Here is a 24216-nt window from a genome sequence, read left to right as displayed (position 1 = left end):
ATTTTAATTATACCTCAAATAAGCATACGGAAAAGAGGTTATCTGAAGACAGAATAACAAAATCGAATGTACAATCTTTCTTTAAGTTTAATTAAGAGCCATAATAAACTATGTGGGTAGCTTCAAAATTATTTTTTCTAGAAATTCGTCAAGTAAGGAAATAATAATATTAGGATACTTTTCTGTAACTAACTGCTATACTTACTATTTTAAATACGGGACGGTTTGATTTAAAGATGTCCTTAGAAGATTTCGTTCCTGGAACCGATAAATATACAAATTAGATTAAATTTTTAGTTTTAGGATTACCAAATATTTCTTAGATGTTTCAACGATGATCGCTACTGGTTATAAAATCAATGGAACCCAGTATTGTTTTTTTTTAAGAGCAACGCATTTTCTAATTTCCAGTAAGAACTGTAGACACCATATGTATTGTCGGAGTATGAAAACAAACTAGAGGGTAGACACATTTGCATGCTCCTAACATTCCTACCCTCACTCTTTCCACAATATCCGACCTAGACACATTTGCATGCTCCTAACATTCCTACTTTTAATAATAATTAAGTACTTTAACTCTGCCATTGCCGGTCCCAAGCCCGGATGAGAAAAGAGGAGGGTTGAGTAGAGCTGGACATTCCTACCGTAAAATGTCAACGCCGAGCACTGGGCGGCGGGAAATAACCCAACCCCCGGATCCAACCAGTGACCCGGAGCGGGACCAGTTGCCGTGAAGGACTAAATCCCTTCGAAATACTGATGTGGAAGGACGTGGGAACCCACCACAATTACATCCCAAGAGAGTCATGGACAGAGAAACATTTGAAAGTGATTTGTCGGGTGATCCGGCTGACGCCCGGCGCCTTTCGGTACCCGGGCCGGATGGTGTGAAGTATGCTACCGAAGCTTCCAAAGAGGCGAGCCTTCAGGCCTCTGCAGAAGGACATGCTACTGTTGGCACTAAAACTACAGGAAATAATTTCTCAATGCGATCCCATCAGCGCATTGGCACCTGGAACGTTAATGGGCTGCTTCAAGCAGGCAAATTGAGCATAGTGGACAAAGAAAGAGAGAATCATAACTTACCTATCTTGGGCCTCAGCGAAACACATATACGAGGCCAGGGACATTTCACGACTTCGTCAGGAAGCACACTTTACTTCTCCGGGTTAGAAGACTCTAGCCGGAGCGGCGTTGGAATACTTTTACCACGGAATATGAACAAATTTGTCCTCGGATACAATCCGGTATCGGATAGGATAATAACAATGAAGCTGAACACCAAACCCTGTCTCCTCAATATCGTTCAAATTTATGCTCCAACAGCTCAGTCCACGGAAGAGGATATCGATGGGTTTTACGATGCACTTGAAAAAACCCTAGACGATATTCCAAGTAGACAGATCACAGTAATCTTGGGAGACTGGAATGCCAAGATAGGTAACACAGAATCAATTCCAGAAACTAGCGACGTCATCGGGAAGTATGGTCTGGGCACTAGAAACGAACGTGGACAAAGGCTTGCGGAGTTCTGTATTGGTAGAGGTCTGAGTATTACGAATACAATGTTTCAGCACCATAAGAGGCGACTGTACACATGGAGATCTCCTGGCGATCGATTCAGAAACCAGATAGACTATGTATTAGTGGACAAGCGCTGGAGATCTTCCGTAAAAAATGTAAAGACCTTTCCTGGGGCCGAATGTGGTTCTGATCACACACTGCTCGTCGCCTTCTTCTCCCTCCGGCTTAAAGCTGTCCACCAAAACTCACGACTCAAACCTAGATCACTAAATCCAATAGAAGAAGCTCATTTTCGGAATTTGATTGAAACAAAGCTTGCCAAATCCCCTTTATCACTGACGGAGGATGCAGAATCTATGTGGATGAATCTGGAAAGTAAAATAAATGATGCCCTTGTAGATGTTACCTCTCAAAGAGAAAAAGATCCCAGGAGATCCACATGGATAACAGACCAAACATGGAGCCTAATCCAGCGCAGAAAAGATGTCAAAGTCAGAGGCCTACAGAATCCTGAGATACGTAGGGAATACTCTGAGATTTGTAAAGCAGTCCAAAGAGAATGCCGCAGAGACAAAAATAAATTTATTATGGGCATATGTCGAGAGGTGGAATCACACGCACTAAAGCTGCAAACTTCAGATCTGTTCAAGAAAGTCCGTCTGCTAAGTAGAAAATTCAAGCCCAAATCTTGGGTCATAGAAAACTCTGAAGGACTACCACTGCATGAACTGCACGAAATCACGGAACGCTGGCGTGGCTACTGTGAGCAACTCTATAAAGCTCCCCATGAATCTACCGAAAGCCGGTTCGACTGGAAAGATCTTGAATTGGAGCCTAATATTCTGAGATCAGAGGTAACGGGTGCAATCGACCGGCTCAAATCAAAGAAGGCTCCCGGACCTGACGATATCACATCGGAGATCCTCAAGGCTCTTGGTGACAATGGCTTGGATGTACTCCATAAGATTTGCAATCACGTATGGCAAAACGGTGAATGGCCCAAAAACTGGACGCGGTCTGTAATTATCCCACTGCACAAGAAAGGTTCAACTAGAAAATGTGATAATTACCGCACCCTGGCCCTCATCTCTCACGCTAGCAAAGTTCTTTTGCATGTAATAAACAGCAGGATTCGTTACTATTTGGACTGGCAAATCCCGCAGGAACAAGCTGGATTTGTAAAAGGCAAGGGCACGAGGGAGCAAATACTGAACGTGAGACAGATTGTGGAAAAGTGCTACGAATTCGACACGCCGGTCATCATGTGTTTCGTTGACTATAGTAAGGCTTTTGACTGTGTTGACTGGAACTGCTTGTGGGATGTCCTCACAGAGTTGGGGGTCCCTCGCCACCTTACTGCACTCCTTCAGTCATTATACTACAACAGCCAGGGAGTAGTGAGAATCGATAGGACTGCATCTGACTCGTTCAAATTTCACAAGGGCGTGCGGCAGGGCTGCATCCTGTCACCCATCCTGTTCAATATTTACGGCGAATACATCGTCAGGAAAACATGCGATGGATGGGATGGTGGTATTACCGTCGGAGGCTGTAAAATCTCTAACTTACGCTACGCTGACGACACCACTCTCCTGGCAGCCAGCGAAATCGAGATGAGCAAGTTCTTGGACAGGATGGAGCGCATTAGCAAAGACCTCGGACTCGCGATAAACAGATCTAAAACGAAGGTCATGATCGTTGATCGCACAGGCAGACTGGAGCTCAGCGGTACACTTAATTTAGAAGTAACGGACAACTTTGTTTACCTGGGCTCCAACATCAGCAACAATGGCTCTTGTGAACCGGAAATTCGTAGACGGATTGGGATGGCAAAAGGTGCCATGTCTCAGCTGGACAAAATATGGAAGGACAAAAATATCTCTATGAACACCAAGAGCAACCTAGTCCGCACACTAGTGTTTTCAATATTCATATACGGAGCAGAGACATGGACTATAAAGAAAGCTGACCGCAATCGGATTGATGCCTTCGAAATGTGGTGCTGGAGGAGGATGTTGGGTATTCCCTGGACCGCACGCCGCACCAATCTATCCATCCTAGCTCAGTTGAAGATCCGGACTAGACTCTCCACCATTTGCATGCGAAGGATTCTTGAATACTTTGGCCACATCGCAAGGAAAGACAGTGACAACTTAGAGAAATTGATGGTCACTGGAAAGGTCGAAGGCAAGCGACTAAGAGGCAGGAACCCGACCCGTTGGACGGACCAGATTCGTGCAGCCCTGGATACCACAGTGCACGATGCTCTGCACTCAGCTGCAGATAGGAACAGATGGCGGTGCACTATAAAAAACAATCTGTTTCAAGGCCATGACCACGACCCTCAGTAATGAGGAAACCGACGCAAGGAGGAGAACATTCCTACCCTCACTCTTTCCACAATATCCGACCCAAACACTATCTTTCACACAAATCACAAACGCATCAAATTTTTGATAGTAATCGTAGGCAAACAAGCATATGACCCACTTGATGGTGAGTGTACGTCGCTCATAGATGTCAGTGATGCCCATACACGGCACCAAGCGGTTGCCTTTTTTTTTTTAGATGGGTAGACGAATTCACTGCCCACCCGGTGTTAAATGGTTACTGGAGCCTAGATGATAACGTAAATGCGCCACCCACCTTGAGATATGAGTTCTAAGCAAGTATAGTTACAACAGCTGCCCCATCCTTCAAACCGAAACGCATTACTTCTTCACGTCTGAAAAAGGCACGGTGGTGGTACCTACCTGTGCGGACTCACAAGATGTCCTACCACTAGTAATTACACAAATATCTACTGTAACACCAATTTTACAAACAATTTTTTTTTATCTCATTATGTTTAATACTAAATTTAATAATATTAGTAGTGAGTAATAATAATAGTCATATTATTGGTTATTTAATTAAGTATAGACTATTTACTTATATAGACTGTAAGTTTTCAGTTTGGAATGGAAAATTTGATTTTTCATTAATTGCATGATCACTTTAGTACCTATTAGTTTTTATCATAACCTGTATTGATCATTAAAAACTAAAAATAACTAGCATAAAGACATCAACACGCTAAATAGCATGACAATAATGTAACTCGATGAATTATTTACCTTGTTATTCAATGAAATTGCTTTGAATGTAATAAATTAACAATTTTAATCCTAAGATTGACTATTACGCGGTAGGTATGCGAAAAAAAATAGTTAAACGAAACTTTACTGTTTGCAAGTTCGAAAAAGGAACAGTTTTTTTTAAAGTCCTGAATAGCACCGACCTCACGTTGTCTTCCGTCCGGGACTAAAGCCCTTGAATTTTACCTGCTGTATCGAGCGGACCCGCAATAACTCCCGTTCCCGTCCGTAGCAAATTCCAAGAATTTTGACGTTGTTACACACATACAAGCGTCGCACAGCACGTTTCCCACGCACACAAACGTGAAAACTTTAATTTTAGCTGTATCAACAAGTTTGACCTTTGCCTGTGTGTACTTACTTTTAGTAAAAAACAAAAGTTCGTTTTTATTTACGACACTAGTATTTCACATTATAAAACGGTGCATAAGATAATTACGATCTTTTTGTCCACGTAGATGACACTTTAATCTGATAATGAAGCTAGAATGAGACAAAACAAACTGAATTCATTTCTGAATTCAAGGAAATTCGTGCAAAAAATAACTCCCCTCCCTACACCGGCTGGGTAATTGACAATTTGACATTTGAAGGGATGTCAACCTAAAAACTTATTTTTGATATTTTTATGTAAAGATTTTCAGGACACCTATTTCAAAAAATTTTAGTTTTACTTTACAGAAGTCTGTTGACTATGAACAACACTGCTAATGCTGAAAATGGTATTGAAATGACTTAAATTTTTATTGCACTCCAAAAGGAATTTGGCAATTCGAATAAACACTAAATTATCGCGTTGATTTTCTTCATTTTTGATTAGATATTTTTCTGCGGTTGACTAAGGAGTTATTTAGAGCTCATTTTGACTTTTCTATAAATTAAAATGGCTGATTAAATTTTATTTACAACAAACAACAATTGCAAAACTTACATGTGATGTTCAAAATCAAAATTTATCTGATATTAAAAATAATGTATCCAGGTAATTTACGTTGCATACAAAAAATCATTTTTTTAAATGATCTCAAAAATCCCGAAATGCGGCATAATTTTAAGTATAGAAACACTAACGTTTCTAGAACTTTACAATAGATGGCGCTATACAATTTGTCACTTTCCACGCAGAATTCTAGTTCAAATCACATTAAATTCAATCACCTATTGTATTCGTAAAATTGTCTTTGAAATTGTAATGTTACTGTCAAAATATAAAATCAAAAACTATGACAAAATTGTAGCCCACCCATAATGAAAATAAAATAAAAATGGAAAAACAAACAATGAAAAGGATTAAACTTGTGTAAGGATGTTTGTTTTGTCTTAAAATTTATGCACATACCTAAGCTTTTTATTCGAATACAAGCTTCTTAAAATTCTGTTGCTCATCCAGGCATATAGGTCATGCAATGCATCCGATGCAATACATGCCAACTCCGGTAAGGTAATGGAAGACAGTAACTGTTTTTTTTATTAGACTAAACTAAAAGAATTGTAGAGCAAGAGCCCGCGACAGCCAGACCTTCGTTATTTTATAAAAGCTGAAAGTTTCTCTGTGTATGTCTCCAACACAGGTAAGAACGACCCGCGATTATAGAGTTTCGATTGTGGTTACTTGGGCAGGTAACAGGCAGTAAAGGTATATAAAATAGTACCTTAAATTCGTTAAAGTATAAAGGTTTTTTTTTTTAATATTTACTCCAGAATATCTTTAGAAATCATGACATCCGTTGCCGGACACTTTTTCCAGTTGTTACCCCCTGCCAGACACCCCTAAACTTTAATAAATTTTAATTATACTTTCGTTATACTATAAAAGCTAAATTTTATATATGTTACTTAGGGACTTATAAAAATATGTTACCCCAATAGCCGGACAGTTTTAATGGTCCTTACATCTTGCCAGACACATTGAGAGCCCGCTGTAGGTGCGAGCGCGAGGTAGCAACTGTTCAAGCGGGTGTGAGCGAGATAGAGTGCTTAGTCTATTGTGATCTTTTACTGAAAATCAGCTGTCGTTTATAGGATTTATCCGTTCTAAGCAGTGATATCGAGGCGCTACTCGGCATGGGAAGCTCTGTCATTCTGGCGGGCGACCTAAATTGTAAACACATCAGGTGGAACTCACACACCACAACCCCTAATGGCAGGCGGCTCGACGCGTTAGTCGATGATCTCGCCTTCGATATCATCGCTCCGCTAACCCCGACTCACTACCCGCTAAATATCGCGCATCGCCCGGATATACTCGACATAGCGTTATTAAAAAACGTAACTCTGCGCTTACACTCGATCGAAGTAGTTTTAGAGTTAGATTCAGACCACCGCCCCGTCATTATGAAGCTCGGTCGCGCTCCCGATTCCGTTCCCGTCACGAGGACTGTGGTGGATTGGCACACGCTGGGCATTAGCCTGGCTGAATCTGATCCACCATCGCTCCCGTTTAGCCCGGACTCTACCCCGTCTCCTCAGGATACCGCTGAAGCCATAGACATCGTAACGTCACACATCACCTCGACATTAGATAGGTCATCGAAGCAAGTTGTGGCGGAGGACTTCCTTCACCGCTTCAAATTGCCCGACGATATTAGGGAACTCCTTAGAGCTAAGAACGCTTCGATCCGCGCCTACGACAGGTATCCTACAGTGGAAAATCGTACTCGAATGCGTGCCCTACAACGCGACGTAAAGTCTCACATCGCCGAAGTCCGAGATGCCAGATGGTCTGATTTCTTAGAAGGACTCGCGCCCTCTCAAAGGTCTTACTACCGCTTAGCTCGTACTCTCAAATCGGATACGGTAGTAGCTATGCCCCCCCTCGTAGGCCCCTCAGGCCGACTCGATTGAATAAGGCGATATTGATATCGCCTTATTCATCAGTTCAATATCGACGACAATGAGGAAAATTATAAGAACGATTAAATATTTTTCTTTGACATCTAATATTTTGTTTGTACTTTATAATATTAAAATAACATTTTTTATTTTCTATAATATTGCTATGAACGTAATAAAATAATTTTTTTATTGGATATCTTAAAAGATCACAATAGACTAAGCACTCTATCTCGCTCACACCCGCTTGAACAGTTGCTACCTCGCGCTCGCACCTACAGCGGGCTCTCAATGTGTCTGGCAAGATGTAAGGACCATTAAAACTGTCCGGCTATTGGGGTAACATATTTTTATAAGTCCCTAAGTAACATATATAAAATTTAGCTTTTATAGTATAACGAAAGTATAATTAAAATTTATTAAAGTTTAGGGGTGTCTGGCAGGGGGTAACAACTGGAAAAAGTGTCCGGCAACGGATGTCATGAATTCTAAAGATATTCTGGAGTAAATATTAAAAAAAAACCTTTATACTTTAACGAATTTAAGGTACTATTTTATATACCTTTACTGCCTGTTACCTGCCCAAGTAACCACAATCGAAACTCTATAATCGCGGGTCGTTCTTATCTGTGTTGGAGACATACACAGAGAAACTTTCAGCTTTTATAAAATAACGAAGGTCTGGCTGTCGCGGGCTCTTGGGCTATTGTGTTTGAGTGGCAGCCGCGTGATAGAAGATCTGGTAGTCCTGTATGCACTTGACGACGCATTGTGGAGAGTGAGATGAGGACTGCTGGCGTGACCTGGAGTGATTTCAAGAAGCAAGCGCAAGACAGGGTCAAAAGAGGGCCCTATGTAGCAGCGGGGTACCCTATGATTACAACAACAAATTAAAAGAAAAAGCATGTAGGGTTAATTTCAACTTTGATGGCCACAGACCCCTTTGCTTTCGTAATTTAACAAAAACTAATTCTATATTACAGAATTTTTTTTTATCTTCCAGTCATCCAATGAAATTCCAGTCGACATCATTATCGAATGCAGCGCCCGAATGTAAGATAGTAAAAAACGGAACGCGCCTTCGGTCCAAGTGCTTATACATTTTTTTTGTTTATTCGTTTTCCTGCATCGTACACTAATAATTATATTAGCCTACGTTTTTAATTGCACATATTTAGAAGACCGAGATCATGGCCAACTTGATTTTAAAGGCTTAACGAGACCCACAGATATTATCGCCTTTTTGCTGTCATGTCAGTAACAGCGAGGCTTCACTGCGACTGATGGCGAGCTCACGGGGCTCAGCCTTCGCTGAATCTAGCATCCGATCGGAATCGCGACATATGAATAAGATCCAGCGAGAAACTCAGTGGTAGAGATCGAAATACAACGGCTGCCCCACCCTTGAAACGAGAACACATTACTGCATCGCGGCAGATATATGCGGACGGTGATACCTCCCCAGACGGGCTCACGCTATACCGCGTACATCCAATAGGAATTACGCAGAATTACTTCTGTAGTCCGGTGTTAATAGGGCCATAAATATTATTGACTATTTTTAGTATTCAACATTATAACGATAAGCCGTGAATAATTAGTAGGTAATGGTATAAAAGCGCGCATCACAATGGTAATTTTTTAATTAAAAAGTTTGGAAATGGCATCATCTCAGTTTATTAAAAATGTCCGCTGAAAGAAAGCCAATCAAGATGGCGCCAATGAAGCAAGTGGAAGGATTTTAAAAACAGCTTAAACTATCCTAATTTCACTTCACTTAAACCCAGCATACTTCGCTCTGTATGAAAATCGGTAATAAAGTCTAAAAGAAATAGAGGTTATGTACCGAGAGTTTTTACTCGTGGTAGGACCTCTTGTGATTCCGCGCTGGTGGGTACCACCACCCTGCCTATTTCTGCCGTGAAGCAGTAATGCGTTTAGGTTTGAAGGGTGTAGCAGCCGTTGTAACTATACTTGAGACCTTAGAATTTCTATCTCGGGGTGGGTGGCGCATTTGCGTTGTGGATGTCTATGGGCTCCAGTAACCACTTAACACCATGTGGGCTATGAGCTCGTCCACCCATCTTCTAAGCAATAAAAAAAAAAAAAATGGACTTTTCCAAACAATAGGAACAATCCAAGGTGCCACAGTTACCACAAGGTTAAATCTGGAGAAATAACACAAAATGAAATAATTCTTAAGTTACGGTTAAATTGTGTGTTTTCGAGTTACCGCCAAAACGTCCCTGATTGAATTTCATTATTAACTCCCCCTTGGATATATTGTCACCATCAATCTCTTCTCAACAGAGTTGCAATGAATAAGCGAGAAGCTTCTGTAGACGGTGGTTCAATCCCAGATCCCACGTTGCCACACCTCAAATACGGAATGTTCACGAAAAAAAATGTCAACAGGTTTGATATTTCTGTCGTTTAACTAAGTATATTAATTTTGACGTGATAATGTCTTGTAAATCGATTTTTTTTCCTACCTATGCTGATACGCTATTTCAGCTTTTCACCCTAGCGTGTAGATGAGCTCTCGGGGTTCAAGCCGGAGTGATACAAACACTGGCCCTAGCAAGAGCAGTGCTTCGCAGAATCTACCAGCGGATCGGAAACGCGACCCACTGAGAAGATCCGGCTAGAAACTCAGTGGGCTGTGTTTGTGGGTTAGTTTACTCGCCGAGCCCTTCGTCGCAAGCGACGGGTTCGACGAGGACGGTTACCAGTGCTTGAGGTATCTAAAAGCACCGTTAATGGATCGGGAGGATCCGTAATGACGTGTTTAGGGCGACGTCGACTGTTTACCATTCGGTCCACAGGATCGGGTATGTAGGTAATTCCCGGTGGCCACGACAAGAGGGTTTTTGTGTCGTGCCGCTTTATCAAAATAAATCGACGAGCGCCGGCTGCACGCACGAAAAAGTGTCACGTTCCGCCCGAGTCTGAGCGCGAAGCAAGCTTTCTAATGACATACGTACTTAACATAAGTTCACGAACAACTTCCACGGCGAAGGAGTAACGTAATATTGTAATCAAAATTATAATTTGCGTAATTACTGAGGGTAGGACGTCTTGTGAGTCCGCACGGGTAGGTACCACCGCCCTGCCTAGTTCTGCCGTGAAGCAGTTATGCGTTTAGGTTTAAAAGGCGGGACAGCCGCTGTACTATGAAAACGAAGACTTTACAACTCTCTCCTCCTTCCTGAGTCGCAATCCTCATGTCTGAGGGTCGTGACCATCTCCTCCCATTGTCCTTCTATGGATGATGTTTCGCCATCTTCCTCTGCTCTTGGCGGTGTGTATGGCGACGTAGACTGTTGTATCCGGAGTGGTGCGGATTAGGTCGGAACAGCGCATTGAATTTTTTGAATCTTTTGCCTGCAATTTTATCAGTTACTATAAATTTTTCAAGATTGATAGAAGAACTCATGTCTCCAATAAATAAATACCTACTATATTTTTTTTTTCAGAATTCAAAATAAAACTGTGAGTTCATCTAAAGACGAAAACACGAAAACATTTTGCGCCCAGGGTGAGTGAAACAGGAGATTTGAGGACAACCAAATTTAGCCGACCCTCTCTTCCTAAAAGTCGATGTGCGATATTTACCAGTTTGTTTAGTGCGAGCTTTTTAACGTTCTCGATAGCGTAAAAGTTAACTCACATTTGTATGCAGTTAGAACGTTTGTCGTTAGGGGCGCTGTTTCAACTGCATACTATGAGTTAGCTTTTACACTATCGAGAACATTAAAAAGCTCGCACTAAGCACACAGATCGGGTACTGTAGTGTTCGTTTTCAGATCAACAAACGCGTTCGCCAACTACATGCGTCAAATCGAAGAGCTCCCGCAGGCCGGTAGCGACGAGGAATTTAGGTATCTCTCAGATATACCACGTCGATGTGAAGCCACAGCGCAAACTGCCAATATCCCCAACGCACAGAGCCACGTCGCCTCTGCACAGAAACTACAGGAATAGGAAGCTACACTTGTCGCCAAAAAAACGGGCTTCCTTGTTATAAACGTTGTACGTATGCCTAGGGCGAGTTTTTTAACTTCTCGATCGCGTAAAAGTTAACTCGAATTTGTATGGAGTCAGAATAGCTTCTTTTCGTTAAGGACGCTGTTCCAAGTCCATACAAATTTGAGTTTAACTTTAACGCGATCGAGAAGTTAAAAAACTCGCACTAAGCGCACTGGAGGGTAGAGGTAAGGAGAAATGTCTCGCCCGGGACGAGTCCAGCTGTGAGCGGACGCTATAGATCAGTGTGCTTAGGAGTGCATTTGTGTGCATTTGCAGTGCATTTGTACGGAATGGGATCGTTTGCGTACGTTTGCCGCTAGGGGCGCTGTTCCAACTGCATACAAATATGAGCTAAATTTTACGCTATCGAGAAGGTTAAAAAACTCGCACTAAGCACACTAGAGTCCACCACGCAGCGCGGCGTGGCGATTGGCGCGATGTTATTATAGCAGTCATAAGCGGAGCGAAATGTGACAACTCTAACAGTTCAACGTTTTGGCGCCATCTTTGACATAACGCCACTCGCTAATATGGAGAGTAGAGGTAAGAAGAACCGTCTCTTATGGGAGAAGCTTGAAAAAGTGTCCCACTTTCAGCACTAAATAACAGTTCAAAATCCTCCGGAATGGTGCTAGCATAGGCAAAGGGTATGATATGAATTGAGCAGTTGTTAACTGATTGAAGTATGCTGAATTATGAAATTAAATACATTTAATCACTAGAGTAGTTAGTGACAGTACAATAAATACAAGACCTCACATGTTTACGTAGTCCAAACTAATTTCGTCATTAAAACCTAAAATTATTGCTGTGGTAAAACGTGGAGACATCGATTGCATTTTCTTATCAGCTTGAAATAAGATACTTTTTGTGATTTTGTAGTGCTTACAGTTATTTCGTTCTTTTTTATTTGTCTATCTTATCCTAATAACTTTCAGCGCCTTTTTTAAAATTTACCCGGTTAACGGATACTTTTTCACACAGAGACGTTTCTCCTTACCTCTACCCTCCATAAAATTTAATTTTTGGCACAGACTACAAAGACATGCTCACTAGACGTATTTTTTTAATTAGATATTTTTCCAAATGAAGCTATGTATGTTTTTTGGTGTGATCCGTAGATGAAAAAAAGAATATCATTCGAAAAATTCAGTAGCATTTATTCTAGTCATAGATAATACACTTAATATTTGAGATGATTCTAGTGTTTCTATAATTAAGGCAATGTTCAATGTCGAGGAATAATTTACTTTATGAATATTGAAAAGTAAACGAACAAAATAAACGCGAGATAAAATCGTTAAAGTCGTTTTAATTATGTCCATGAATGAGATTTTCTCTGTTTCGCCTGCGAAATTTATTAATTGTAATTAAAGGTCCGTTTTATTTGGTATCAGCAAGCATCAACAGTTCGATGTTTTTAATTTGAACTTCAATTATGTTTACCCCATTTGAATAGCTGAGGAAGTTTTTTTTGGTTATGATATTTTTTCCAAATTTTAAATTTTAAATGGCTCTCCTGTAAAGTTGCAAAAATGTCGCTTAAACCAAACAGCCTTTCACTCCTCAATATATCTTTGAGAGATCCTGCCTACGACTAGAAATCTCACTCGGATCCCGAATCAGAGTAAGGATGTTGTGACAGCGTTTTTTTTTTTTTTTTTATTGCTTAGATGAGTGGACGAGCTCACAGCCCACATGGTGTTAAGTGGATACTGGAGCCCATAGACATCTACAACGTGAATGCGCCACCCATCTTGAGATATAAGTTCTAAGGTTTCAATTATAGTTACAACGGCTGCCCCACCCTTCAAACCGAAACGCATTACTGCTTCACGGCAGAAATAGGCAGGGTGGTGGTACCTACCTGTGCGGACTCACAAGAGGTCCTACCACCAGTAAAAGCGTCAAATAGTATCGATATTTATATTTAAAAAAGTCGATTTATCGTAGCGATTTCAAAGATAATGTTGTCCCTCAATCTAGTATATTTTACTTATTAACTTACCACTACTTACCAGTCAACAGACATTGTCCGTACCGATAATACAATGCGCATTATCAGCGTCATTAACAGCTTATTTTAGTTCCCTATTGGACTTGTCTGGTGATAGGACCTCTTGTGAGTCCGCGCGGGTAGGTACCACCGCCCTGCCTATTTCTGCCGTGAAGCAGTAATGCGTTTCGGTTTGAAGGGTGGAGCAGCCGTTGTAACTGTACTGAGACCTTAGAACTGATATCTCAAGGTGGGTGGTGGCATTTACGTTGTAGATATCTATGGGCTACAGTAACCACTTAACACGAGGTGGGCTGTGAGTTCGTCCGTCATCTAAGCAATAAAAAACAATAAAAACATGGCCTCCTAGAAGGCACGCCACTTTACACCTTGTTACTGGGTACTTAACTACAAATTGCAAAATGGTCTTGTGTTAGAAAAAATATTCAATGTTCTTCGGAGTGAGACCGATTCCCACCAGCGACTTCAAAATCGTGTACCATCTCATCAGCATCTCATCGTTCGCAAGAATAAATAATAGTTTAAAAAAACAAAAAAAAATACGCTTTTATAGATAATCCAACTAAAAAATAGAAAACATTTTTTTATAAATTTGAATTAAAATAGTGTAAGAGGAATGACTTTATTGTAAGCGTGGGTTGCATGGTATCAGTAGTTATAAATTTTTTATGAACAGATATGAGTAGAAGGGTTCTTTTGATAATATCCTGAAAAGTACGCCACGATTTTTTACAATAAAATCATTTTTTCTTACACTATTATTAATTCAAATTTATTAAAATTTATTTTCTATTTTTTAGTTAGATTCTCTATAAATGCGTATTTTTTTAGGTTTTTTTAATCTATTAGTTATTTTTCATTTTTTTTTAAATATTGAATTGTCGTCGGTCCATAAGTATACCAAATTTCGAATATAATCCAACGTTTTGAAGGGGGGTCTAAAATCATGTTCAAAGACTCCGTTACATACATACTTACATACTAACATACATACGTCTGAAGCTAATAAAAGGGTATTAAAAAGTAATTAAAACAACTTCAATTAAGTGTTAAAAAAAATCTGTATTTTTTAAAACAAATCTTAAATATAACACTAAGCTGTACATTCAGAGAAGACAAACATGACATTTTAATACGACTTAATTATTTAAGTATGTATATAAATGAATTACGGTACAACTTTTTTTATATTTAAAAATAAAATAAAAAATTACAAGACTTATTTATAATTACATTGCATCTTTTTAGCTTGTAGCAAGTTTAAAAATAAATTCAACGGCACTATATTAAAAAAAAACCATAGACAAAATATTCTATTACATTAAAATCTATGATCAAACAATCGTTACCTACTTTTGTTAACAATAATTTAAATTTGACAGCACTAAATATAATCAATTTATTGGTGGTATGACCTTTTGTGAGTCCGCACGGGTAGGTACCACCGCCCTGCCTATTTCTGCCGTGAAGCAGTAATGCGTTTCGGTTTGGGGTGGGGCAGCCGTTGTAACTATACTGAGACCTTAGAACTTATATCTCAAGGTGGCTGGCGCATTTACGTTGTGGATATCTATGGGCTCTAGTACCACTTAACACCAGGTGGGCTGTGAGCTCGTCCACCCACCTAAGCAATAATATATATATTGCGAACTAGCGAACGTCCTATGAATGCATACACAAAAATTCATTCAAATCGTTCCAGCCGTTTAGTTGCCGTATAGATAAATAACCTAGATAACCATCAACAGCGCCATCTGCCGGGCTCATTTGCGAATCTAAACCATCCAGGGCGCCACCCAAACGCATACAAAAAAAATCATTCAAATCAATCCAGTCGTTTAAGAGGAGTTCAGTGACTTACACACGTACAGTAGAATTATATATATAAAGATTTATTAAATAAACAAACTAACAGCCCATAATTATAATAGTGTATAGACTGAGTACATTTTTTGTTGAATTTCATATGTGCATAGTCGGTCTAGTAAGCAATCTCTTCCCACGGACACTGTTGAGACCAATGGAGCCATACTGCGATCACACTTACTATTGGAATGTTTCAGAATGGATCTGAAGAACAGAAATAGACAAGGATTCATTGGTGGGTGGGTTTTTTGTGATCTAGCAAGGGTAGGTACCATCTTCTTGCCAATTTCTGCCTATAGCAGTTTTATTCTGAACACTGGAGCAGCCGTAGTGCTATATAAACTGAGACTTAGGACTCATGTCTCAAGATGGTCTGTGCATTAGCATGGTTGATGTCTATGGGCTCCGGTAACCACTTAACATTAGGTGTATCCATCTTAGTTATAAAAAAATAATAGAAAGATTTCTCATGAGCTAGTACACAAACTTTTTCTATTACTTACATACTTACATACCGTAAACACTAAAATTGCATTACTTTTAAAAATTATAATTACACTCAACCGAATTGCAAATTCTCACAAAATCTAAGTCTACACAGATCGGTCTGTGACATTGTTTGTCCATTCGTGGGCTTCTTAGACAATTACACTTAGACGACTCACATTAAGAAATCTAACTTTAAAACCTTTTTCACATAATATCTCTATTATATTTAATTTAAAGAGTTCCTACTACTATTTTCCATTTAAATGAGCTCCTGATATATCGGCAAAATCATGACCGAAGACAGAGAGTACAATATTAGGAGCAGACAAAATCGGTCTGCATAATTTCTGGTCCGTTTATAGAGCTCACATGCCCCAACAAGATTACGACATTCCCGATGCTGCGGACAGAATGGAAAACAGTCGACGTCGCCCAAAACACGTCATCTCGGATCCTCCCGATGCACTAACGGTGCTTCTAGGTACTTCAAGCACGGGTCACCGTTTTCGTCGAGCCCTTCGTCGCTTGCGACGAAGGGCTCGACGAGTAAATTAACTCTCAGACACAGCCCACTGAGTTTCTCGCCGGATCTTCTCAGTGGGTCGCGATTCCGATCCGGTGGTAGATTCTGCGAAGCACTGCTGTCGTTAGGGTCAGTGTTAGCAACACTCCCGGTTTGAGCCCCGTGAACTCACCTACACATCAAGGAGAAGCTGAAATAGCCTTGAGAGGCAAACAGCATAAGTAGGATTTTTTTTTATCTGTATTATGTTAGCATAAAAAATGTACACTTTCTAAAGATGGTGGTCCAATCTCCTATATACAGATAGTTCCTATATATTCACAATCAGCACACTAAATTCACACTCAACTCTGACAATTCTGCTCCGCCCAAGTTTGCACGAATTGCTCGTCGGTGACCATGTTAGAATTATCATAGGGCAATATCTGTTCGTTTGAATCGATTTGGACTTCGACAACTTCCTTGCTTATCAGTCCGATGAGTTCAGCGTATTTAGCACGTTGTTCCTCTGTCAAATTGGCCGGATTGTGGTTCTTCAGGTGGTAATTTAAATGGCTGCTCTGCTTGTAGCGTTTCTCGCAGATGCCGCATTGGAACGGGGCCACGTTTGTGTGCGTTCTCATGTGTTGCTTCAAGTGGACCGATTGGCAGAACGTCTTCGAGCAGATGACGCAGCGATAAGGCTTCACTTTAGTGTGAATCCGGAGGTGCTGGTCCAGTCCGGACTTCTGGGTGAAGGATTTTGGGCAGTAATTGCACGGGTAGGGACGGTCACCCGTATGCATCCTCATGTGTTGCATGAGGCCACCCTGAAAAACAAAAACTAATTAATTACAGTTTCATATCTACTCGAATTGAAAATGGTACTATTTATTATATACCATATAAGCACCTTATTCGCATTTTCACTGTTCGCAGCTAAAGATTTCTATATTCGCGGATCTAACCGACATATGGGCACACGTACATTCTTAAAAAAGTATTCCAATATGTACTTAGGTAACCAGCCGAATAGGAATTGAAGGGGGCCTATGTGAAAGCAAAACAATCTTTGCCGATGTCAAATGTTGAAAAAGAATTACATTAATAGTATATACCTAAATATGAATTATGGTTGTTATTAAAGGCTTCTGTATCTTTATCCAACCAAAGGATATTCTTTTGTAGACGCGTCGTCAAATGGGCTAATAAAAAACGTAAAACAGACCTTATTACAACTACGCTTAAAGTATGTTATTATTTTGTCACGTACGGAACGTATCCCCAATAATCGTCCCATATATGTAAATTACCATTCCACGGTTTCATTCGGTTTCTGTATTCGCGGCGTATTCACGGAACATGAACCAAGCGAATAAAGAGCTTCTACTCTTACTGTAGTTTATTAAAAACAATTAAAATTACCTGTTGAGTGAATCTTTTATGACAAATGTTACATTCAAACGGCTTCAGTTTCACGTGCCCTATAGCGGTGTGAGTTATATATTCGTTCTCATCGTGGAAGCCTTCGCCGCATGTCTGGAAAATAAAAAAAACATAACCTATATCCCATCTATATTGTTACGCCGGTAAGACGTCATCTATTGCCGAATAGTCGGACGAATATCGAAGGATCTAGTAGCACTTAGAACGCTCGAAAAGTACCACGCCATCTATTGTAAAATAGCGGAAACACAATACTAGAGATGTGTGGAATATTCTCGATAATTCTAGGGATGTGGTATCGGCTATAAAAACGTTGAGGAGATGGCACGCAGTCAGTTAGTAATCAGTACTACTCGAAGCGAAACAGCGAACGGATCATCTGAAGCGAAGCGGAAGAAGCGAATTGAGAATTTTAAAGTGTTTGTGATTTGTTTTAAGTATTCTAAGTGTTGAATATAGCGTTGTTAACTTGTAATTCGGTAGAATTTTTATTTATTCCGAACCCCAGCGCGTAACAATATCTATCCATCTGTATAATTATGTAAAGAAAAACATTTAGTATTTAAAAACTTTAAAATTTTGTTGTTTTAAAAAAAATATTTCTTTGTCAATTTGAGATTAAAGGGCCTTTGAATGTTGTTTTCTTAGTATATTACAAGAAATGCAATTAAGTCTGTTATTATTCAATCATTCTAGAATATTATATATAAAATATCATTATATATAAAAAAGTTGCGGGAAACGTGAGAAGGGGGCGTCATAAAGACGTGGATGGACTGTGTAACAGAGAAAATGCTAGAGAAGGGTTTGAGGATGATGTATGATAGACCTCAATGGAAATAGGGGCTAAGGGGACACGCTGCACCGACCTTAGATAGTGGGACAAGAGCATGAAGAATAAGAATTCTCTGTATCTATCAATCAGCTTACAGTTCCACAGTAGACACAGAATATTTTAAGAACTTTTTCTTTAATTTGATCCAGGTTTTATGACATAGGCCACGAAGGTGTTACAATTCTTAGATTGTACGGGCCCTCGCGCACATTGTATTGCATACGGATGAATTTTACATCATTTTCGAGTCAGCTCGTGTACAACCAGCGTGCAACCAGTTAGGCGGCGGCTTGGCTCTGCCCCTGGCATTGCTGAAGTCCACGGGCAACGGTAACCACTCACCATCAGGTGGGCCGTATGCTCGTCTGCCTACAAGGGCAATAAAAAAAAAATGTGTGCAATTCACACGTGGTAGAAGTGAAACCTTCCAAAATTAAAATACAATTATCCTAAACGTCTTAAGTATATGTAAAATTTTGTCATTTGTATATAATTGTAAGGTAGCGCCCTCTGTGAATTGATATTTTAGTTTCACGTATAATCCTAAATTAAAATTCACTACAAGAGCTTTCATACACACGTTAGTATTAAAAAATCTCACAGATGGCGCTGTATTAAATAGTATGTATATTTCTGTCTCATTCTTTGCTGGCTTCATCCTACACATTTTTGTATTTGTGTCTCTTACCTGTCGTTTTTTCCGTTGCATCCGGTTTGAAATCACAACGATTCTAAAGAAGTTTTCACTTCAAAAAAAACCATCAGCAAGGCATTGCATACTTGCATTATATCATTTGTATCATATTAACACTGATCAATTACTATAGGCTTATCAATAAGCAATTACTCAAACATTGGAGTTGTTATCACTATCACATCAGGGGGTTGTCTGGATCAAAAGATTGAAGGAAAAATATAAAAATCAAACTCTTCTACACTATGCGAGAGATGCGAATGTCGAGATGGATGTGTGGAGTGACAAGAATGGACAAGATAAGGAATGAGTATAGCAGAGGAAGTGTGATAGTAACCACGGTAATTAACAAATCAAAGAGCGGATGGTTAGCGTAGTGTGGACATGTGATGCGTAGAGAGGAGATGCATGTGACTGAGAGATGTATGGAAATGGTAGTGCAAGGTAGAGCGGGAAGGGGTCGACCGAAGAAGACATGGATGGAGTGTGTGAATGATGATATCCGAGAGAGAGAGAGAGGAGTGAGTGTTCAGATGGCGGCTGATAGGAGAGAACGAAAGAGAAAAAGTAGCTCTGCCGATCCCACCTAGGGGTATAAGGTGGAGAAAAAGAAGAAACTCTTCTACACAAACCGACTTGGATGAGATATCACCGTAACTTACCTCACAGTTGAAAGGAAACTGTACAGCATCTACAGACATTGGTTTCTCGCAGACTTGACAGCGAATTCCTTTCCGCCTCTTAGTGTGCTCATCTCGGTGGTGCAGAGAATATTCACAACATGAGAAGAAGATCTGATGACAGAGACCATCGCCGCCGGTCAGCTGCTGACACGTAGACGGCTGAAGACATTCAAATGGGCCTCTGCAAATAGTTTGATTACATTATTGGATGAGTTTATTCGGCCTTTTTTATTGCCCTTGTAGGCAGACCATCTTACGGCCCACTTGATGGTGAGCGGTTACCGTCGCCCATGGACTTCAGCAATGCCAGGGACAGAGCCAAACTGCTGCCTACAACTGGTTTAATTATGCCCCTGACATTACTGACGATGACTACTGATGATCAGGTGGGTCGTACTGCACCATATGAGCATTCACAAAGAGCAATTCTTATGTCAAGTTAAGCACACAAAAATATCAAGTTTTAAGTTCCTTTAAAATATTCCGCACTATTATTTACTTCTTCTCAGTCGGACACCTTGTAAGAGCGGTCGTGGTTGCGCTGACGCTGTGTGTGCAGAAGGACCCGTCAGGTCACCCATGCTCCTGAGGATCGCCCTCCAGGCAATGCGCTTCCAGGTCAGGTCTATTATTTACTACTGCACTATTGAAAAGGTATTTCTTCTTCTAAGCTAAGCATATTTATGGTTCATTAATTGTCCGAAATTAAAAAAAAGAAAACTTATGACGAAAATATAAATATGATAAAATAAAAAGACAGCACAACTTGGTTCATTTCGATTCTTCATGGCGTTTCAGTGTTACAAGAATATCTAAGCTCATAAATTTTTTATTTAATTTCTTTTTTGACCTATCTAATCACTGAGACGGGTAGGTAAGCTCACGGGGCTCTAACTTGAAGACGTTGCTAACACTACCTACCTAGCAAGAGCCGTGCTTAGTAGAATCTACCACCGGATCGGAAACGCGACTCGCTGAGAAGATCCGGCGAGAAGCCCAGTGGGTTATAATTTCTTAATTTCTAAACAAAATATGCCAGTTTAACAATAACATTGTACTTACGTAATAACTTTCGTTTCTCTGTTTCTCCTTGATGCTATCTTCTGCACTTTCTCACTCTTGGCTTCAGGTTTTTTCTTCTTGGGTTGAGTTCCGTCCGCCTTCAGGATTATGTAGCTGACGTCTTTAGAGGCCAGGTCCATTATGTTGGTCGGCTCTAACGAGGATATAACTTCTTCGGTTTTAATTTTAACAAGGTCCTCATCAATTTTCATCTTTCCATTTGGTATGGGCTAAAAAGATTTGTTAACGTTTAGATGTACTCATCTCAATTTATCTGGTCTCCAGACCAAACAAGATAACTCTAATTGTAATTGTAAGTTAATGTTCTAAAAAAATCTAGCTTTACTTAGAATTTCAGAAAGTCAGTATTGTCAACTTTAAAAATATAGCCATTGCATTGTGATGATATAAAATGTGTAGTTTTTTTTATTTTTCTCTGATGCTATGCTTCCAATCTATTACTCTCCGTGACATTTTCTTGTTGGTTTCTATTCCTAATGTCAATTTTTTTTTTCAGCCTTCAGTAACAAGTGTAGTTAGTTGTGATGCAAATGTTTACAAGGAGGACGCTTTGAAATATCTTCCTCTCAGTGTTTCCCTAGGGTTCCTTCCTAGGAGAGTCCTCAATGGTAGAGAACAATTTCATGATGCCTGTTTAAAGATTACAGTTATCTGCAAACTATTGTGACCATAACAAACTAGTAATACAATATAAATAAAAGCTATTGGATTTTTAGAACTTATTGCAAAGATATGGTATAACTACATGTTCTATTCTGAAAAATTGAAGAATTGAAATTAATTCTATACTTAAATGGTATAAATTGCTTTGTGTTTTTATTGATGGGCTCAGATCAGTTATTACATACAGCCAACAATCCACGGCTTCACCTGCATTAATATAAACAAAATGTATCGCTTGGATAACTTTTTTAAATTGGAGTTTTAGTGATATTTGACATATTTAAATGTGACTTGATGAAGAGGCAACAGAGACTCTTATATTTAATCTCTCCCAATGCTTAGTAACATTTTAGTTCACCTATGAGATTGAATAGATAGGTGTCTTGGACATGACATGGGAGGAGGTAGATCAGACTGCCTAAGACTGATGTAGATGGAAGGATTTGATTCAAGCCCTACATCCCAGCAGAGGGTAATAGGAAAGACTGATGATGATGATGATGATGATGAAATAGAAAAAGTATAACACAAACCTTTAACATCTTTAACAAATATGTTTATAAGAATTTAAATCATCCATCATCATAAGCCATCATCACAATAATTTAATGTGAAAGTTATCTCTTGCCACACAACTCACCTTTTCATTGTTGATGAATATCTTTGTTTCCGTCCAAATACTTGGATCACCAGTTGCGTAAGAATCTATGTGCTCCATTCGAGCGTGGTTTGTCAGTGCTATTTGACTTACAAAACCTTTTCCGCATAGGCGACAATTGACCACATCATCTTCATCATTTACAATTATTTCTTGCTGTGGAAACAACCAAGTTATGTATGCAACGGAAATTATGTATTAAGTTCCTTATGAGTGAGATGGCAACAATAAAACTGGATATCTGGATAATAGAAATGACTTCTTAAGAGTAAGTGTTAACATAAGTATTCACTACAACCATAATGAGTGGGGTGAATTTATTCACATTTCTGAGGTATACACATGAGATTTTCTAGATATGACTTTCTTATTACAATTAGAGATAAGACTTCTAGTTTAAAGAATCTGAATTTTTTGTAAATACACTATAAGCCCAGCCTCTTATTATTAACCCCAGAATTTATAATCTTAAATATTAGTGGTGGGCATGTGTCCAGCCAATATAAGATTTTGCATTTCAATTTGAAGAGTAGGATTAACCTTAGCCATTTTAGTTCAGATTTTAAATGATGTCTCCGGATGAGCAGTGTGTTTTGTAATCTTTTCGTAAGAGCACAGCGTTGGAATTTATTGATCTCTACAAGCTTTATTCTTTATCTTCTTGTTCCCAGTGCTATCCTGGGTTCACTTTCCTACTTAAGCTCCTCCACCTTCTTTCGACTCCCTTCTGGGCGAGGTTATTCTCCTCCATATCTGCGTTTATCAGATCCAAGCAGCGTTTCTTGGGCCTAACGCGGGATCTTGGATCTTTACTAACTTTGTTGCATGTCGGTACCACATTCGTTCATTTATATTAGTACATTAACCTTACCTTTATTTTACTATACGGCACGACATTAACAAATCTCTCCTCATCTGCCATAATTGTAGCGGAATTATCCTGGTATTTAACAGTATGTGTTCACTGAAAATTTGTTGCAAATTATTTCTCGTCAAATTACTTTGGCGCCGTAACATAGCATCATCATTAATCTTTAAGATTGATTTTGTATGACTTTAAGAGAAACTATCCAAATCGAATCCATGCATAGTGTTAGGAATAAATAATACATAAACATATTTAAATACAATAATTGGATTCAAATCGAAATTTTCTTAGCGGGAACCGAAAATTGTCAAATACTTTTTTTTAGAAAAAATTAAGGTTATGCATTGGTGTTAGGAAAAAAATTAAAAGTTTATGGATTTTATGTTTAGGTGCCTTTACGAAATTTGTAAGTTTTGCTTACATAATATTGCTAGTTTTAGATAGATATAACAATAACAGAAGAAAAGAATGTAAACAACAACAATTACCTTTAATTTTCGCCTATAAGTTCAAAAATGAATTTCCTTTGGCGTTTGTTTTTTTTTAATTAAAAAAAAAGAGGGCGAAATAAAAAAAGTCAAATGAAAAAAGTAAATTATGGCGCGATTTCAAAATTATTAGTTTAATGCTTTTTACGTTAAACTTATCAAATGATATCTACAAAAATACGAAATTTAGCAGATTAAAAGAGAAATAGCTTCTAGTTTCTACGCAATAACTCCGAAATGGTCGCCATTTCGTGATTCACCAATCTTCAATAACGCTTGCCGCTTGGTCGATTTGTAATTGTCTATGGTTCAGGTGACGACGTTCCTTTAAACGCAAAATTTACTGATATCGATAAATTTCAATAGCAATGAACACTTCTTATGTTTAAAAAAGACAAA

At 39.2% G+C, this 24216-nt stretch overlaps 4 protein-coding genes across 12 annotated transcripts in view; 1 reads left to right on the top strand and 3 right to left on the bottom strand.

Annotated features, from left to right (window-relative positions):
* Window positions 1-5246, bottom strand: part of Stat (signal transducer and activator of transcription) — a 37240-nt gene extending 31994 nt beyond the window's left edge. For 2 of the 7 annotated variants that reach the window (XM_038013598.2, XM_038013603.2), the window contains exons 1-2: window positions 5026-5246; window positions 206-258 (exon numbers count right to left, since the gene is read on the bottom strand). The gene's annotated coding sequence lies outside the window, so the exon portion shown is untranslated. Of the gene's footprint in view, window positions 1-205; window positions 259-4643 lie in introns of all 7 variants that reach the window. The other 5 variants (XM_038013599.2, XM_062670806.1, XM_062670808.1 and 2 more) reach the window with 5 other exon arrangements.
* LOC134199623 (uncharacterized) overlaps window positions 1-24216 on the bottom strand; it is a 500100-nt gene that overhangs the window by 384423 nt on the left and 91461 nt on the right. The gene's annotated exons all lie outside the window — the stretch shown is intronic.
* On the top strand, window positions 5806-12830 carry LOC105842019 (uncharacterized). The gene is made up of 5 exons (XM_021349242.3): window positions 5806-5964; window positions 8500-8586; window positions 9807-9911; window positions 10973-11034; window positions 11303-12830. The coding sequence occupies exons 1-5, from the start codon at window positions 5930-5932 to the stop codon at window positions 11521-11523; spliced, it is 510 nt and encodes a 169-aa protein (XP_021204917.1). The 5' UTR covers window positions 5806-5929; the 3' UTR covers window positions 11524-12830.
* LOC101743248 (zinc finger protein 235) lies at window positions 14585-24095 on the bottom strand. 2 transcript variants are annotated; one of them, XR_009974184.1, is made up of 8 exons: window positions 23818-24095; window positions 23333-23425; window positions 22444-22617; window positions 21120-21349; window positions 20037-20238; window positions 17825-17938; window positions 16442-17229; window positions 14585-16297 (listed from the first exon to the last, which is right to left on the bottom strand). XR_009974184.1 is itself a non-coding variant. In XM_004922123.3 (7 exons), exons 2-7 carry the CDS (start codon window positions 23381-23383, stop codon window positions 16765-16767), a joined length of 1236 nt encoding a protein of 411 aa, XP_004922180.1. In that variant the 5' UTR covers window positions 23384-23425; window positions 23818-24095; the 3' UTR covers window positions 14585-16764. The 2 variants fall into 2 exon arrangements, 1 of the variants encoding a protein (XP_004922180.1); XM_004922123.3 differs by having other exon boundaries at window positions 14585-17229.

Source organism: Bombyx mori, chromosome 11, assembly GCF_030269925.1.
Source record: "Bombyx mori chromosome 11, ASM3026992v2".
NCBI classification, from domain to species: Eukaryota; Metazoa; Arthropoda; class Insecta; order Lepidoptera; family Bombycidae; genus Bombyx; species Bombyx mori.
The sequence above is the reverse complement of the archived record's forward strand: the minus strand, read 5'-3'. Positions and strand labels throughout refer to the sequence as shown.

What these genes read in the sequence shown, in the direction of transcription:
- LOC101743248 (XM_004922123.3), bottom strand. Translation starts at nt 23,383, where the DNA reads ATGGCAGATGAGGAGAGATTTGTTAATGTCGTGCCGTATAGTAAAATA. An exon ending in AGTTTCCTTTCAACTGTGAG is followed by an intron (nt 17,939 to 20,036) that starts GTAAGTTACGGT and finishes TTTATTTTCCAG; the next exon opens with ACATGCGGCGAAGGCTTCCA. An exon ending in ATAAAAGATTCACTCAACAG is followed by an intron (nt 17,230 to 17,824) that starts GTAATTTTAATT and finishes TTTGTTTTTCAG; the next exon opens with GGTGGCCTCATGCAACACAT.
- LOC105842019 (XM_021349242.3), top strand. Translation starts at nt 5,930, where the DNA reads ATGGAAAAACAAACAATGAAAAGGATTAAACTTGT. An exon ending in GGAACGCGCCTTCGGTCCAA is followed by an intron (nt 8,587 to 9,806) that starts GTGCTTATACAT and finishes TCTTCTCAACAG; the next exon opens with AGTTGCAATGAATAAGCGAG. An exon ending in ACGAAAAAAAATGTCAACAG is followed by an intron (nt 9,912 to 10,972) that starts GTTTGATATTTC and finishes TTTTTTTTTCAG; the next exon opens with AATTCAAAATAAAACTGTGA.